The 16713-nt window shown below is 44.2% G+C and overlaps 1 protein-coding gene across 1 annotated transcript in view; it reads right to left on the reverse strand.

Annotated features, from left to right (window-relative positions):
* LOC122801252 (eukaryotic translation initiation factor 4 gamma 1-like) overlaps positions 1-16713 on the reverse strand; it is a 2968223-nt gene that overhangs the window by 566217 nt on the left and 2385293 nt on the right. Inside the window, exon 22 of the mRNA XM_044070804.1 lies at positions 14447-14772. Coding sequence (XP_043926739.1) covers positions 14447-14772 — 326 coding nt within the window. The remainder of the gene's footprint in view (positions 1-14446; positions 14773-16713) is intronic.

Below are 16713 nucleotides of genomic sequence, written 5' to 3' on the forward strand. Positions count from 1 at the left end.
CTGCATTTCCTTGTTTTCTGTACAGAGTTTAACAACATTTTCTGTTTAAGCAATGCCATGACATGTTGCTAATATTTGAACATATGAAACTGACAAAGACCCCTATAGCCAAGGTAGCAGATGTGTAAACCTTTTTTCCCACCATCTATCCAGTGCCCTAAAATCCCTGTCAGAGGGGGTAGGGTTTTTTGCAGCGGAAGACTCAACTCCTTTGGGACCTTGTGAAATAGTTTCTGGGTCTGCAGCAGGATTTTTAAAAAGGAATTTATGAGAGTTAGGAACCCTGTAATATCTGTCAGGCTTAACAGGAGCTGGAGGTAAGGAGTCAGGGGTCAGACTAGACTCCGAAAACACATCTACAATGTTTAACGCAAGTGGAATGGCTCGAGTTCTGTGTATCGATAATAAAAGGAAATTCCTGAGCCTCTCTTTTTAGATTCCAAAAAATCTTGGCTCTCCCAGTGGAAATGCTCCCCCCATGGTATGCAAGGTTTCCCCAAAAGAATAGTCCTCTGGAGAAGTTGAAGGAATAGATTCTTCAGCATCATAATCCTCATAGAGGGGGAAGAGAATATTCCTGATCAGAAGAGGAATCAGGAGAAATAGAAACCTGATCTGAAGACTCAGTCAGTCCCTTGCCTAGGCCTCTTATCAGGAAGGGGATGGGAACCCCTGATCAAGGTAATCAAGTCTTCGGCCATTTTGAGCATCTGTTTTTTGGGCATAGAAGCCTGTCCACGTGGCTCTTGAGTTTGTTTCTTTGCTTTAGAAGGTGCTTTAGTCTTAGCCTTTGTAGATGAAGTCGGTTTAATGTAAAGATGTTTAGGTCTGAAAACACCCTCAGAAGCCGGTGCCTGCTCAGCGGCTCTGGACCCATCTGAGGGAATAGTGTCTGAGGCTCAGATACCTTAAGTTTCCAGTGGCATAGCAGACTCCACGTGGGAGTCGGTAGCAGCCTGCAACTCTAAAGTAGAGGGCATCAGGGGCTGCAGAAGCGCCTCACTGAGACCCAGCGAACCGGCGACTGGCTTAGGGGAAGCTTCGTTGTTGATTTTGGACCTCAGTTGTTTATCTCCCTCCTTTTCTTTGCATTTTTTGTGAACTCCGGTAGTCGGGTGGCTATCAGACGACATTTCTGTATAATTAAACCGGCGTCCAAAATAGTTTAAAGCAAACTCATACAGACGCTTAATAGTGCGTTGGTTAAATCTGGCACAAAACCGACAACCAGAAACGTTGTGATCAGGGCCTAGGCCACAAGAAATACAATTAACTTTTTCTGACATCGGTCTGGAGCAAGAAAAAAGTTTCCCCAACAGGGTACTTAGCTTTATTGAAGACTTGGGTCTGAAACTCTAACACGAAAATCTCATGAGTCGGCCAACCGGCACTTGCAAAATGCTTCTGCTTCAGGCACCGCGTGGCAAGAAAGACTGAAGAAAATGGCGTCGGCTGCCTCTTTTATACCCCTGACGACCTGACATTAGGGAAGGGGCAACAACAGCTGACGCAGGACCCAAGACTTTGGAATTCAGGCTGACTGAGGGCAACTTGCCGGCAGGATTACCCAAATATAAAGACTGCAACAGTGAAAAATATCCCCTTCCCAACCCAATCAGGGCTGAAGCCCTTGGAAGAAGAAATGACAAAGCCTCAAATCCATGGCTTCTAGAAAGAAATGGACCCATGCTGTTGAGAGCAGAAGAATCGAGGGGGAGAAATGGCTCCAATAAAATCAGAGCTGAACCTCTACCCTTGGATCTGACCTCAACATCCCTGATCAGAGACCCAACTCTGATCAAAACATCTTGGAGCAGAGGTGTCAAGGCAACTTTCGGAGGAGAAGAAGTGAAAGTCCATCAAGTACAATACAGAGCATCTTGGTTGGCTAAGGTCCTGGGGCTCGGAAACTGAGGGTCGAATTGTTGTCTACAGTGGCTTGAACTCTCATGGATCCAAGAGGGGACAGAGCAGACAAGACCCTCATCTGAATCTGAGTCCTGACTAACTTCCTTACCATCCTGTCCACATCATACTCCGTCTGGAGGATATAGAGGAAGCTACAGATGGACGGGATTGGCGTGGAGTTTGCAAAATCTTCATAGGCACCATGTGGGAGATTGACCGGATGAACAACTCCAGTGACCAGCTACCAGTTCTCAAAACTGAAGTCCTTGGCTGCGATATCAAGATAGAGGGTAGTGCAGTGTGTCTTCTGATCTGACCTCCTCAGATCAGAGGGACAAGCAGGATCTGAATAGGCCGTGGTAGCCAGATTCAGACGATTCTGGATATGAAACAGTTGAAGTCTTTGGCATAGATGCAGATGGCTCCAAGAGGACTTTTGGATCAACTGGAGCCGAGCCTGGCCGCCAAGTAGTAGAATCTGAAGATTTTAGCACTTTAGTCTGAGGTTCTGATGAAGCTCTGGGGTGGTTATGAGGGCGTTTCTTAGAGCCTGGAACAGAAGCTAGAATAAGCTGTTTTGGGGGTGTGAGCTCCTGGAAAAGAAAAACAGAGGAAGGAAGCAGAATCCCTTTTAATATTAATTTGTTACGCCAATCACTCTGGGTTTGAACCCCTCACAAATGGCAAACAGACCAAGTGTGCAGCACCTGAACAATAAACATTTCTCATGCGAATCAGAGTGTGGAATTATGCCTGCACTCTTGAACATCTTTCAAACCCTGTAGGCTTATCCATACCTTCACAAAGAAAAGTTATTTTTTTGAAGCTGCTAACAATCAAAAAACATAACAGAAACCACAGCGCTAACTTTAGCTAAAATCTAATTCTGAAACAAGAAACTTGGGTTGCCCCATGCCAGAAAACACTTAGTAGCTGAGAGGAAAAGGAAGAAAAACACTAACTGTACAAGAAAGTTGCATCTGAAAGAGACTCAACTACCTGCTCGAGCACTGGAGAGCACATCTGGCGCAAATGGGGGCAAACCAGATCTGAGATGATGTGCTTAGTACACAAGACTGAGGGTAGAGGGAAAAGCTCAAGCCTGGAGGTTGAAGTCTGTAGAAGGTGGCAGAGTCGGACCTGAGGATCAAATCAATGAAACATACATGAATAAAAAGTACAGTGTTGTACCTACCATAAATGTAGATGTTCGAGTGTATGCACTGCTGCAGTCATTACACTTGGGTTATTCCTGCCGTCAGGTGGTTCCCCAGTCGGCCTGAGTTCCAAAGTCTTGGTCTGGCATCAGCTGCTGTCGCCTCCTCCCTGACGTCAGTGCGACAGGGGTATATAAGATGCAGCAGACGCCATTTTCTTCAGTTTTTCTTGCCCCAGACGTCAGGTGCCTCTCCAAATAGGTAGACCATTCCAATTGCTAATAAAACATACATACGAAAAGCAAAAAACAACTTACAGCTACCAGCAAATACTCCCCATAGGTAGTAAGGGTAGAAGACATAGGTACGTACCAGCCAGTAAAAGGGGAAGGAGGGAGGGTAACCTGGACTGCAGCAGTGTATACACTCTAACATTTACATTTATGGTAGATACAAAACTGTACTATGTTCATCGTGTTACACTGCTGCAGTCATTGCACTTGGGTAGAATCCCAAAGCTGAGGTAGGGTGGCTGGTTCTATAAGGCATTAGGGGTGGCTATAAGGCCCTGCAGCAGTGCAGTGGCGAAGTCAGCTCTGGATTTAGAGTATAGAAGCAGATGGTAATGCTTGGTGAAGGCATGTACAGAACTCCAAGTTGCTGCTTCCAAAATATCCTTGGGTAGGTACTCCCCCGAGGTAGGCAGTTGAAGTGGCTGTTGCCCTGGTGGAGAGATCTAATGCTGCTAGGTACAGGTTTTCCACGGTACGTGTAGCAGAAAAGTACAGTTTTGTACCTACCATAAATGTAGATGTTCGAGGATCCACACTGCTGCAGTCCTAACTATTGGGGTAGTCCGCTGTCCAGTCGGCCCGAATACCAAAGTATATGGCTGACGTCGGTCAGGGCGCATTAGACTGACGTCAGTACGTCAGGGTACTAATGCGCATGACCGACGCCATATCCTCAGTCTTTTCTTGCCCCAGATGTCAGAAGACCCTAAAAAGACAAGGCCCAATATACCTGCACCAAAAATATGTACAATATATACAAAATCATCAGCATATAACCTCACCTACACAACCACCCCTAAACACAGAGGGGAAGGAGGGAGGGTAAATTGGACTGCAGCAATGTGGATCCTCGAACATCTACATTTATGGTAGGTACAAAACTGTACTATGTTCTTCATTCCACATTGCTGCAGTCCTAACTATTGGGTAGAATCCCAAAGCAGAGGTAAGGGAGGCTGGCAAATCATAAAGAAGTAGGAACTGACAACATGCCTTGCAAAATAGCTGTGGCAAAACCAGCCCTAGACTTAGAGTAGAGAGGAAGGTGATAATGCTTAGAGAAAGTATGCACTGAACTCCAAGTAGCTGCCTCCAAAATATCCTTAGTTGCCACCCCCCTTAGGAATGCTGTTGAAGTGGCAGTAGCCCTAGTGGAATGAGGCCTAATCCCAGCTGGAATCTCCTTGCCATGATGGGAATAACAAAAGCAATGCAAAACCCAATCCACCTAGAAATAGTTTGTTTTGACACAGGCTTGCCCTGCGAACTCAAAGCAAAAGAAACAAACAACTGCTGAGACTGCCTAAAATCCTTAGTCCTGCTTAAATAATAACGCAATTGCCTGTGTACATCTAAAGTGTGCAAAATCTTTTCCCCTTTATTTTGGGGGTCTGCATAAAAAGTAGGCAAATGAATAGTTTGGTTTAAAGCCACACTAGAAACCACTTTAGGCATAAAGGAAGGATTAGTACGTAATGATACCCTATCCTTATGGAAAATCAAAAGGGCTCTACTGCCATAAGGGCCTGCAACTCAGACACCCTTCTTGCAGAAGTAATAGCCAACAGAAAAGCAGTCTTCCATGACAAGTATTTCAATTCAGCAGTAGCCGCAGGCTCAAAAGGTTGTAGAGTAAGTTTTTCCAACACAAAATTGAGATCCCAAGCAGGAGTAGGAGCTCTACGTGGGGTCTTATATTCTTTGCCCTCTAAGAAACTGCTTGAACAATGGATGCGAAAACAATGGTGGGTCACAATCATAGTGAGCTGAAATTGCTGCAGCATGAATCTTAATGGAAGAGAAGGACAAACCTTTGTCCAATAACTCAGTAAGATATTGAAGAGCCACACTCAAATTAGGCTCAGAAATCTCCAAATTCTTTGCTGTACTCCAAAATAAAAATCTCTTCGATTTTTCTGTACACTTTCCTTGTACTAGGTCTTCTAGCTTCCATAATCACATTTAAAACTTGTTGAGGAAGTTGAGACCTGCTGTGTTTCAACACAGAATATGCCAGGCTGTTAGATGAAGAGAGTGAAGCTTGACATTGAGCAGATGACCGTCCTTCTGAGATAACAGATGTGGAATCAAAGGTAAAGGCCATGGAGGCTTCCTTACCAGACTCCTTAGTAGTGGGTACCAGTGTTGCCGAGGCCAATCTGGAGCGATTAAAATCATCCTTGGCTTGTCTTGTCTGACCTTTAAGAGCACCTTTGGAAGAAGAGGCAGAGGTGGAAAGGCATACACATGAAGATTTTTCCAACTGAAAGACAGAGCATCCACTTTCCAAGCTGTGTGATGAAACCCCTTTGTGCAAAACTTTGGCAGCTGGTGGTTTAGTGGAGAAGCGAACAGATCTATGTCTGGAGTTCCCCATGACACTGTCAATTTCTGAAACACATGAAGATCCAGTTTCCACTCGTGGGGATCCATGATTTGTCTGCTTAACACATCTGCTAAGGAGTTCTGTGCTCCCGGCAGAAACCTTGCCTGAAGAGTTAGTTGCAAGCTGAGCGCAGTCTCCCATAAAATCATTGCTTGCCTGCATAGAGGATAAGAATGTGTTGCCCCTTGTTTGTTGATGTACCACATGACAGTTGTGTTGTCTGTTAGAATCAACACCTGCCCTGGAAGAAGTAACTCCTTGAAAGCCATTAATGCAAACTGGACTGCTAACATCTCCTTCATGTTGATATGTAGATGCTGTAGTCTGGCAGGCCACTTGGCTTGTATCCACTTTCCATTTAGATGAGCTCCCCAAGCAATGTCCGAGGCATCTGTCGTTAAAATCTGACTCGCCTCTGGCCGGGTCACAGAGAGTCCCTTGTTTAGGTGACATTCCTGAGCCCACCACAAAATTCTTTTTGAAGGCAAGGTATTATTTGAATGACAGTGTCCAAATCCTGGCAGTGCTGTGTCCATACATTTTGAGATACCATTGTAGCTTCCTCATATGCAGTTTGGCATTGGGAAGCACCAGAATACAAGATGCCATGAACCCTAATGCTTGAAGGACTGTCCTTGCAGTCAGCACGGACTGATGAGATAGTTGATGGAAGTAAAGTGATAGACTCTTTTGTTTGTCCGGGGTTAAAAAGGCCATCTGGGCTGCTGTATTCAGTCTCACACCCAGAAAGCACATGTCTTGAGAGGGTACTAGACTGGACTTTATTTCGTTCACAGAATACCCTAGGCATCTTAGCACTGCTACAACATATTCCAGATGCTGTAGAAGGTCTTCCTTTTCTTGAGCCAGAATCAGGCAGTCGTCCAAGTAAGGATAGATTTGAATTCCTTTTAGCCTGAAGTAAGCTATCACTGGAGCCAGAACCTTTGTGAATACTCTGCAGTAGATAAGCCAAAGGGCAATGCAGAGAACTGATAATGAGAATTTCCAGCTCGAAAATGCAGATACTTCCTGCAACTTAGTCTTATAGGCACATGAAGGTAAGCTTCCTTGAGATCTAAAGTTACCATCCAGTGATCTTTGCCCAGCAGAGGTAAAAGCTGTTGTAACGTCAACATCTTGAACTTGGGAATGTCCAGATAAGTGTTGAGGATAGATAAATCCAAAATTGGTCTCCACGTGTTCCCCTTCTTTGGTACTAGGAACAGGCGAGAATAAAATCCTAGGCCCCTTTCTGATACAGGAACTGGCTGAATGGCCCCTATTTGGAGTAACTGAGAAATTTGCTTGTGAGCCTCTTTCCTTTGTGGAGGAGGAACGTCTGGTATGCCTTTGAAAGGGGGCAATGTATGGAAATAAAACCTGTAACCGTGGTGAATGATATCCAACACCCATCTGTCTTGAGTAATTAAATCCCAATTTTCTTTGAAAAGAGACAGTCTTCCTCCCAAAGGAGCTGCCAGACGAGAATCTACTGGCAGCTGAAAAGGCAGGTCATTGGGTCTGTTTACAAAAGGACTGACCCCTGCCCTCACCAGAAGTCTGAGCAGGTGAACTCCCTGTTCTAGGCCTAAAAGAACCTTGAGCTCTGCCCCTACCACGTCTAGACCTACCCCTAGACTGGGAATCATAAGCAGGATATGTCCATCCCTTAGTAGGCCAATTTCTACTAAACTTCGGTGGCTGCACCTGCAAAAAATCTTTAACAGTTTGCATAGACATAGCTTTGTCCTCCATTTTCTTTAAAACTGCTTCCACAGGCGAACCAAACAACACATCAGACTGTAAAGGAGCATCCAAAATCCTTGTCTTAACATGCTCAGCTAAATTCTGATCCCTCAACCAGGCATGCCTGCGAAGAACAGAACTAGTGGCAGCCACCCTCGAGGTGGCCTGTACAGCATCAAAACCACATTGCAAAGAATGCTTACCCACTTGTTCAGACACATGAACTAAATCTAGCAACTCTTTACACTCAATACCTTCCGCCAAAGCATCCACCTTAGATTTCAATTGTGAAAGGAGATAATTTTGATATTTTAGCATGTGAAACTGACAATTCAACGCCCTCATGGCTAAAGTGGAAGAAGTATACACTTTCTTTCCCCATCTATCCAAAGCCCTTGCCTCTTTATCAGTGGGAACAGGGTTTTAACAACAGAGGCCTTAACACCTTTAGGTCCCTGAGAAACAGTCTGCGGGTCTGCCCTAGGACTCTTAAAAAGATACTTATGAGCTTCAGGCACCCTATAGTACCTATCAGGTTTAACAGGAGCAGGAGGCAAGGAATCAGGGTTCAGGGAAGCCTCTGCAAACACATCTTCTACCACATTCAACACAGGAGGTATAGCTAAGGGCCTATGCTGGGGTAAAAACAAGAATTCCCTAAGCCTTTTCCTAGAATCAGAGTAATCTTGGCCTTCCCATTTAAAGTGCTCCCTCATGGAATGCAGAGTCTCTGAAAATGAGAAATCCTCAGGAGGAGAAGCTGTAGGAGTGGAATCATCCACATCAGAATCAGAATAAGGAGGATACTCCTGCAAGCCTTCCGCAGAAGACTCAGAAGCCTCTGAACACTGTTCAAAACTGTCAAACTCAGGTTCCACCCTAGGCCTCTTATCAGGAGGGGGCATAGAACCTCTAATCAGAGTAATTAAATCTTCTGCCATTTTAAGCATATGTTTCTTAGGCACAGAACCTGAAGTGCTAGGAGAAGCCCCCACTGAAGCTAAACTTGGCCTACCTCTCAAAGAAGTTTTGGAAACAGAAGGAGAGGCTCTAACTTCCTTGGGAAGAGAGGGAAGAACAGTTACCTGAGAAGCCCCCTCAGCCTGGCCTACCTCCTGAGAAGGCACATCCTGCAACAGTAAAGTCTCTGCCTGAGACTCCAAAGAAACTCCTGGCAAAACCTCTGGCTCCACTGAGCCTTCTAAAGAACCGACGTCTGGGACTGCCGGTTCATCAACCCTAGGCTTCGCTGTTTTGTCCTTGCGCTTTTGGAAGCGGCGGGCCGGAGCATCCGGCGGCATTTTATAATTACAACGCTTCCCAAACACTAACCTGGCACAGTCTAACCGTCTCTTAATAGTGCGTTTGTTAAATCTAGCACAAGAGCGGCATCCAACAACGTCGTGCTCAGGCCCTAAACAAGGTATACACAAGGTATGGTAATCCCTATGAGGTATCTGTTTCCCACAAGAAATACAGTTATTCACTTTTTCTGACATCCGGTTAAATACTGAGGCAAGAAAAAACCAAAATGTTCCCCAACGGGGTACTTAGCCAACTTTGATTCGGTCTGAAACTCCGACTTCAGAAAATTTCAGAACGCCAACCTGCACTCGCAAAACTGCTTCTGCATCGGACCATGCGGCAAAAAAGACTGAGGATATGGCGTCGGTCATGCGCATTAGTACCCTGACGTACTGACGTCAGTCTAATGCGCCTGACCGGCCAGTCATATACTTTGGTATTCGGGCCGACTGGACAGCGGACTACCCCAATAGTTAGGACTGCAGCAATGTGGAATGAAGAACATCGTATACAATGTCCTATCCATTTTGAAATGGTCTGTTTTGAAATGGGTTTTCCCTGTGCTCCTGCAGTATATGCTACCAATAATTGCTCAGATTTTCTGAAAGCTTTGGTTTTGTCCAAGTAGAAGCGTAACTGCCTGTGAATGTCCAAAGAGTGCAGTAGTATCGCCCCTTTACTCTGAGATTTAGGATAAAAAGTTGGCAGGTGAATAGTTTGGTTTAGAGCCACACTGGTTACCACCTTTGGCATAAATGTAGGGTTAAGCTCTTAAAGACACCCTGTCCTGGTGGAAAATGAGGAAAGGTTCCACTGCCATTAGTGCCTGTAATTCTGAAACTCTTCGTGCTGATGGTACTGCTAGGAACAGAGCAGTTTTCCAAGAGATATATTTTAATTCTGCTGTGTCAGCTGGCTCAAAAGGAGGTAAGGTTAGTTTTTCCAAAACAAAGTTAAGGTCCCAAGTTGGAGTAGGTGCTCTACAGGGCGGTTTTATGTTTTTAGCCCCTCTGAGGTACTGTTTTAACAGAGGATTAGAGAAAATTGGTGGATCTGTGTTGTAATGAGCAGAGATGGCAGAGGTGTGGATCTTGATGGATGAGAAGGAGAGGCCTTTGTCCAGCATCTCAGTTAAGTATTGTAGTATCTGAGGAATGTTTGGGACAAGAGGGTCAAGGCTGTGAGCTTGGTTCCAGGCACAGAATCTCTTCCATTTATCCGAATAGGCTTTCTTGGTACTTGGCCTTCTGGCCTCAAGAATGACATCCATAACAGCTTTGGAGAAAGGCACTGCTTGCTTGACTAAGGAATCTTCCATGCAGCTAGGTTTAAGGTCTTTAGCTGGCTGTGTAGTATTTGATTGTTGTGCTGAGTCAGCAGATGTGGGATTTGAGGCAAAATCCAGGGTGGTTCTTGTGCTAAAGCTCCTTAAGATTGGGTACCAGTGCTGGCGTGGCCAGTCTGGTGCAATCAGGATCATCTTTGGCTCTTCTTGCCTGGCTTTTATGAGTACCTTTGGCAGGAGAGGTAGTGGTGGAAAACCGTATACTTGTAGATTCTCCCAGATGAATGAGAGGGCATCCACTTTCCATGCTTTTGGATGGTAACTCCTTGTGCAGAATTTTTGTAGCGGGCAGTTTTTATTGGGGATGCAAACAGATTTATGTCCAGGCGCCACCATTTCTGGGTTATCATTCTGAATATTTGTGGATTCAATTCCCATTCGTGGGGATCCATAATGTTTCGGCTTAAGTCGTCTGCCAGTGTGTTTTTCTCTCCTAGCAGGAATAGTGCTTGCAGATGAACTTGAAGGTTTATAGCTGTGTTCCACAAGGTCATGGCTTGTCTGCATAGGGGTAGGAGTGAGTGCCCCCTTGCTTATGTACCACATAACTGTGGTGTTGTCTGTCTTTATCAGTAGTTGTCCTGGATGCAGCGGATCCTTGAAAGCTATAAGGGCATTCTGTACCGCTAGCATCTCTTTTTGATGTGAAGATGCCTTTGTTCTGCGGGCCACGTGGCTTGAATACATTTGCCTGCCATGTGTGCTCCCCAGGCGTAATCCGATGCATCTGTTGTCAGTGTTTGCCTGGCTGTGGGTTGTGTAAAAGGCTCTCCCTTGTTGAGGTGACAAGCTTGAGCCCACCATTGAAACTACTGTTGAAGGAAAGGGATTAGTGGTATAACGGTTTCCAAACTTTGAGAGTGTTGAGACCATACATTCTTTAGGTACCATTGTAGTTTCCTCATATGCAGTTTGGCATATGGAATTAGTATGCAGGATGCCATGTAACCCAAGGCCTGCAGAATTTTTCTTGCAGGGAGTTGGGTCTTTGTTGCCATCAATTGAAAGTAATGAATCAGTTGTCTTTGCTTGTCTGGCGTGAGATAAGCCATCTGGGCCGTTGTGTTCAAGCTGGCACCCAGGAATATAATATCTTGTGAGGGCACTAGTTTTGATTTATTTTTGTTTACTGTGTATCCCAGGCAACTTAGTAACTTTTTTACAAATGCCAGATGCTTTAGAAGAATGTCCTTGCTCTCTGCTTGAATCAGGCAGTCATCCAGGTACGGATAAATTTGAATTCCTTTCTGTCTGCAAAATACAATTACTGGTGCCAGGCACTTTGTGAAGACCCTGGGCGCAGTAGATAAGCCAAAAGCCAGTGCAGAGAATTGGTAGTGCATTGAACCAGCTATGAATCTGAGGTATCTTCTGATAGGGACATGCAGGTATGCCTCCTTGGGGTCCAAAGTCACGAGCCAAGCTTTCTTGCCCAGCATGGGAAGAAGCTGCTGTAATGTCAACATTTTGAATTTCAGAAGATCCAGGTAAGCGTTTAGAGATGAAAGATCCAGAATGGGCCTCCAGGATTTGTCCTTTCTGGGTACCAGAAAGAGTCTTGAGTAAAATCCTTGTCCTTGCTCCTGTGATGAATAGCTCTCATATCCATGAGTGCTGTAATTTGTTTTCGAGCCTCTGCCCATTGATTTGGTGGCAGATTTGGCATTCCTTTTAACCTTGGCAAAGTGTGAAAGTGGAACGTGTAACCTTGAAATACAATGTTGAGAACCCATTTGTCTTTGGTAATCATTTGCCAATTGTGTTAGAAGAGTGACAGTTTTCCTCCCAAGGCGGCTTGCCAAGAGGGATTTGTTTGGCAGCTGTAGTGGGATGTCAAGGGAGTTGCTTTTTATATGGTTGGGGCCTGTCTTCCCCTTCTTTCTGGCCTGATGCAACCCCATTGTCGAGGCCTATAAGGACCTTGTGTTTGACCGCTACCTCTTGGACGTCTGTATCTTCCCCTTTGAGGTCCGTCTGTAATTCGAAAGGACCAATTCTTAGTTGGCCAGTTTCTGCTAAATCTAGGAGGCTGAACTTGTAAGAAATCCTTCACCGTTTGCATAGATTTTGCCTTATCCTCCATTTTGTTTAATACCTCTTCTGCATTAACTCCAAATAACACATCCTGCTGCAAAGGTGCATCCAGTAAATTTGCTTTAACATGATCTGGTAACGTATGTTCTTTTAACCAAGCATGTCTTCTGATGCCAGAGCCTGTAACTGCTGCTCTGCAGGAGGCCTCTAGAGAATCAAAACCACATTGCAAAGTATGCTTTCCCAGTTGTTCAGCTGCATGCAATAAATCCTGCATTTCTTTAAAATTAGGAGACTCTGATTCTGGAAGCATTTTCTGTTTTAACTGCGAGAGTAAAAATTGCTGACATTTCAGCATGTGAAACTGGCAATTTAAGGCTCTCATTGTAAAGTTGCAGACGTATATACTTTCTTTCCCCATCTGTCTAATGCTCTGGAATCTCTGTCAGAGGGGACTAGATTCTTGGCTGATGAGACCTTAACTCCTTTGGGTCCCTGAGAAATAGTTTCAGGGTCAGCTACAGGGCTTTTATACAGAAATTTATGAGAGTCAGGGACTCTGTAGCATATGTCAGGTTTAACAGGGGCTGGAGGTAAGGAATCAGGATTTAAGCTGGATTCAGTATACGCATCATCCATAAAATCTAACACTGGCGGAATAGCAAGGGGTCTGTGTTGAGGTAATAAAAGGAAGTCTCTGAGTCTTTTCTTGGATTCTGAGTAATCCTGGCCTTCCCAGTGGAAATGCTCCCTCATGGTATGTAGGGTTTCCCCAAAGGAGTTGTCCTCAGGCTGTGAGAGGCTGATGGAATGGATTCTTCAGCATCAGAATTCCTCATAAGGGGAGACAGAGTATCCTAGGTCTGAGGATGAATTAGAAGAGATGGACACCTGGTTGGATGAGTCCGTCTGCATCCTGTCAGGGCCTTTTATCAGGAGGGGGATGGGACCCCCCTGATCAGAGTGATTAAGTCTTCGGCCATTTTGAATATTTGTTTCTTATGCATGGAGGCCTGTCCTGGGGAGTGCTGTAATAGTTTCTTTGATTTTAAAGGAGGCTTAGACTTAGCTGAGGGTTTAATGCTCAACTGAGTAGGTCTGAAGACACCCTCTGAAGCTGTGGGTTGCTCAGCTACTCCGGATGGATCCGCCCTCTGAAAGGTTAGTCTTGGCAGGCTGAAAAAGTTGTGCGTCCAAAGGCCCAACCATCTCCATGTGGGAGTCAGAGGCGGCCTGTGGTTCTACAGAAGCGGTGGTCAGGGGCTGCGAATGCACCTCGCTGAAAACCAGAAAACCAGCGACTGGCCTAGAAGAGGCTTCGTCAGTTTTAGGCCTCTGATGCCTATCCTTGTCTTTGCGCTTTGTGTGTATTCCGGTCGTCGGAAGTTCCGACAGCATGGTATAATTGAATTTTCTACAAAAATAGTGTCGGGCAAAATCAAACAGAAGTTTAATAGTGTGCTTGTTAAACCTAGCACAAAACCGACAACCAGACGTCGTGGTCTGGGCCTAGGCATGGGATACAATAGGAATGGAAATCCTTATGAGGTATTTGCTTCCCACAAGAAATACAGTTATTAACTTTTACTGACATCGGTCTGAGGCAAGAAAAAGTTTCCCCAACGGATAGCTTTGTAGAAGACTTCGGTTCTGGATTCGGAATGAAAATCTCAGGAGATGGCCGACCGGCCCTTGCGAACTACTTTTGCTTCAGGCACCACGTGGCAAGAAAGACTGAAGAGAATGGCATCGACTGCATCTTATATACCCCTGTCGCACTGACGTCAGGGAGGTGGCGACAGCAACCGACGCCGGACCAAGACTTGGGAACTCAGGCTGACTGAAGAACCGCCTGACGGCAGGATAACCCAAGTGTAATGACTGCAGCAGTGTAACACGAACATCAAGGACAATATCAGATACTTTCTTGAAACTTACTGGCTGAGCACATTAGATGTCCAACCCAGTAAAATACGCAAGTTAAGGGAGCTTTAGTTACTTAAGCTTTTTAACTATGCATTGAATTCTACAAGAAACTCAACTTTAAGGTGGTAAACATTCACATTTGTGTTACTTGAAAACCATTTACAATTTTTTTTTTTTTTTTTTTTTAAAGTCTACTTTGCAAATCATTTTTCAGTATCCTGTAATTGATGTGGTTTTCGTCCAGGGCTTTCCAACCAAGAGCATACATTTTGCAAAAATGTTATGTCTTACCCTTAAATAAAACAATTTTACAGCTGAGTTTGCCTGATTATAAATCACTCACCACTTGGTTCTTTAACCCTGTCAACCTCTGCAGCCTTCTCACGCTCTTCTACTGCACTGGCTGCTTTCCTGATGGGTTCTTGAGAGGGACGTTTCTCGCGTTCCCTACTCCTGTCTTCAGATTCTTTGCCGAAACTCCTTTTTGTTATTAGTGGTCTGTTCTTGTCACTACGATCTACCTTCTCTCCACGTTCAGGTCTCTCAAATCGGTCTATCCTTTCACTTCTATCAAAGCGGTCACTCCTCTCGCTTCCTCTGTCATAACGATCTGTTCGTTCATACCTTTCTCTGTCTCCCTTCTCATTTCTCTCTCTGCTTGAACTGTTTCTGAAGTGCAAAAAAAAAAAAAAAAAAAAAGCATCCACAATTTCAAAAAGTTCAAAACATGAACAGACTAAATGTTAACTGTATTTGATCCATTCTGCAAAGCAAAGCAAAAATCAGCAGACTAAGTGCCAGCACTGCATAATTAAAGGAAAATGATTAACATGCAGAAGTGTTACATAATGTGAAGCTACACCCCCCTGCCTAACACACAAAGCAAGGAATCAAACTTGCAGAAAGACTCGTACAACATACTTAAAACAGCAGCTTTTCGAGAACAGGTTGTTGCATCGGTAAATAGGGACTTTTTTTAAACCGACTTCGAGTCATTTCCCTTCAGAACTCTAAATTCTAAGCTGGAGAAATATACCCCTACAAGGATACTGAGACAATTAAGCACAAGAAACTTTTACATATCCGTTGCTGTTCCGCATTCTCTAATTCCTCACCTGAATTTACCACAGGAATGGAGGTCTGTGACAAATGGGACAGCTGTGTAGAAATGTCAACTGTATAATACAAGTGAAGTCAGTCAAGAATCTGTGCATACATTTGGAAACATTGTAATGGCAACCCTTGAAAGAAAAACATACTACATACCTAACAAACTTAAGTGTCTTTGTAGATAACAGGTTCACAGGTGTTTACTAGAGTAACCACAAGGGGCTTTTAAGCCTAGCTATTCATCCCTAACCTCTGACAAGTTCTGATACCTGTCTGGCAGTGCCCTGTATGCCAGGCATAGGCCTCCCCTCAAAAGCCTGTAGGAGACTGAATACAGGGACAGGGCCTTGAGACATCTGCATAGGACATTTTACTTTTGCCCTGTATTCTTTTAGTGAGGAACCTCTGTGGATGTTCAAATTGCTGGATACGCCTGCTTAGATACGTAACATAAAGGCACCATACTCAATGATACATTTTTTTTCCATCTGTTTTAGGATTCCATTTTGGATAAATGGAAACTGTCAAACCATCACCTACTCAATCACTTCTGGCATGAATTTCTGAAGAAAACAGCTTTGCCAAATAAAAAAGCAAAAATAGTAAAATACCTCTTTCTAGTTTTCCTTGTGATACAATTACAACAAAACTGAATTAACAGCACTTCAAAAAGTCCAGATGTAACAGTCAACCATATGGATCTGGAAAACAAGAGCCTGTTGGGAAGCTTTTGTTCTACTGTTATAAGAAATCCACAAGATTTCAGGTGTGGACATTTATAAGTGGATTAAAAAATGCCCACACCTCTAATGTAGTTATCAGTATAGCCTAAAGCCACACTAAAGCACATTGTGCAATTAAACTTACAACATTAAAAGATCAAACAGATCATGGATGCAGCAACCTAGCCTATATAAGACGTATTCTGCTAAGCACTGGAGTTTGGCCAGCATTCAAAGCTTTCTGGCACCTTTCACATGAACCACACATCCAAAGAGACATGAAGTTGTGATGGCATAAAAGTAGAGGTACAAGCATAAAAATCTAGAGCATTCCTACCTCTCAGGAAAGGGAGGCTTGAGTTCAAATTTAAGTTTTGAGCTAGAAATAAAGTGAAAGCAAGGTTAATCATAACCACACCCTGGCAGTCGTATTAAGAGGACTAAGTAGGACACCCACAGAAATGGAAGGATGGTGCTAGTACTGCAACATGATTTACTGTTTTGGTAAGTTTATTTGCACAACAAATACCATGTTCATCATTAGATCAGTACTGCAGCAGCCTAAGCTATATGTGATGACTATCAAAAGCTTAGACAACGAGGGGATAGGAAGGAGCATCAGAATCTGGGAACCCCTGGAGAACAGTCTTAGGAAAAACTGCTTAATCTGAAAAAAGTCTATCTCGTGTTGAGATGACATGCAACTAGAAGATCAATAGGTGTCCATCCTTTACCAAAAAAAAAAAAAAAAAACTAGAAGTAGCCACAGCCCTGGTAG

This window comes from Protopterus annectens, chromosome 4.part1, assembly GCF_019279795.1.
Source record: "Protopterus annectens isolate FY-2018-M chromosome 4.part1, PAN1.0, whole genome shotgun sequence".
NCBI classification, from domain to species: domain Eukaryota; kingdom Metazoa; phylum Chordata; order Ceratodontiformes; family Protopteridae; genus Protopterus; species Protopterus annectens.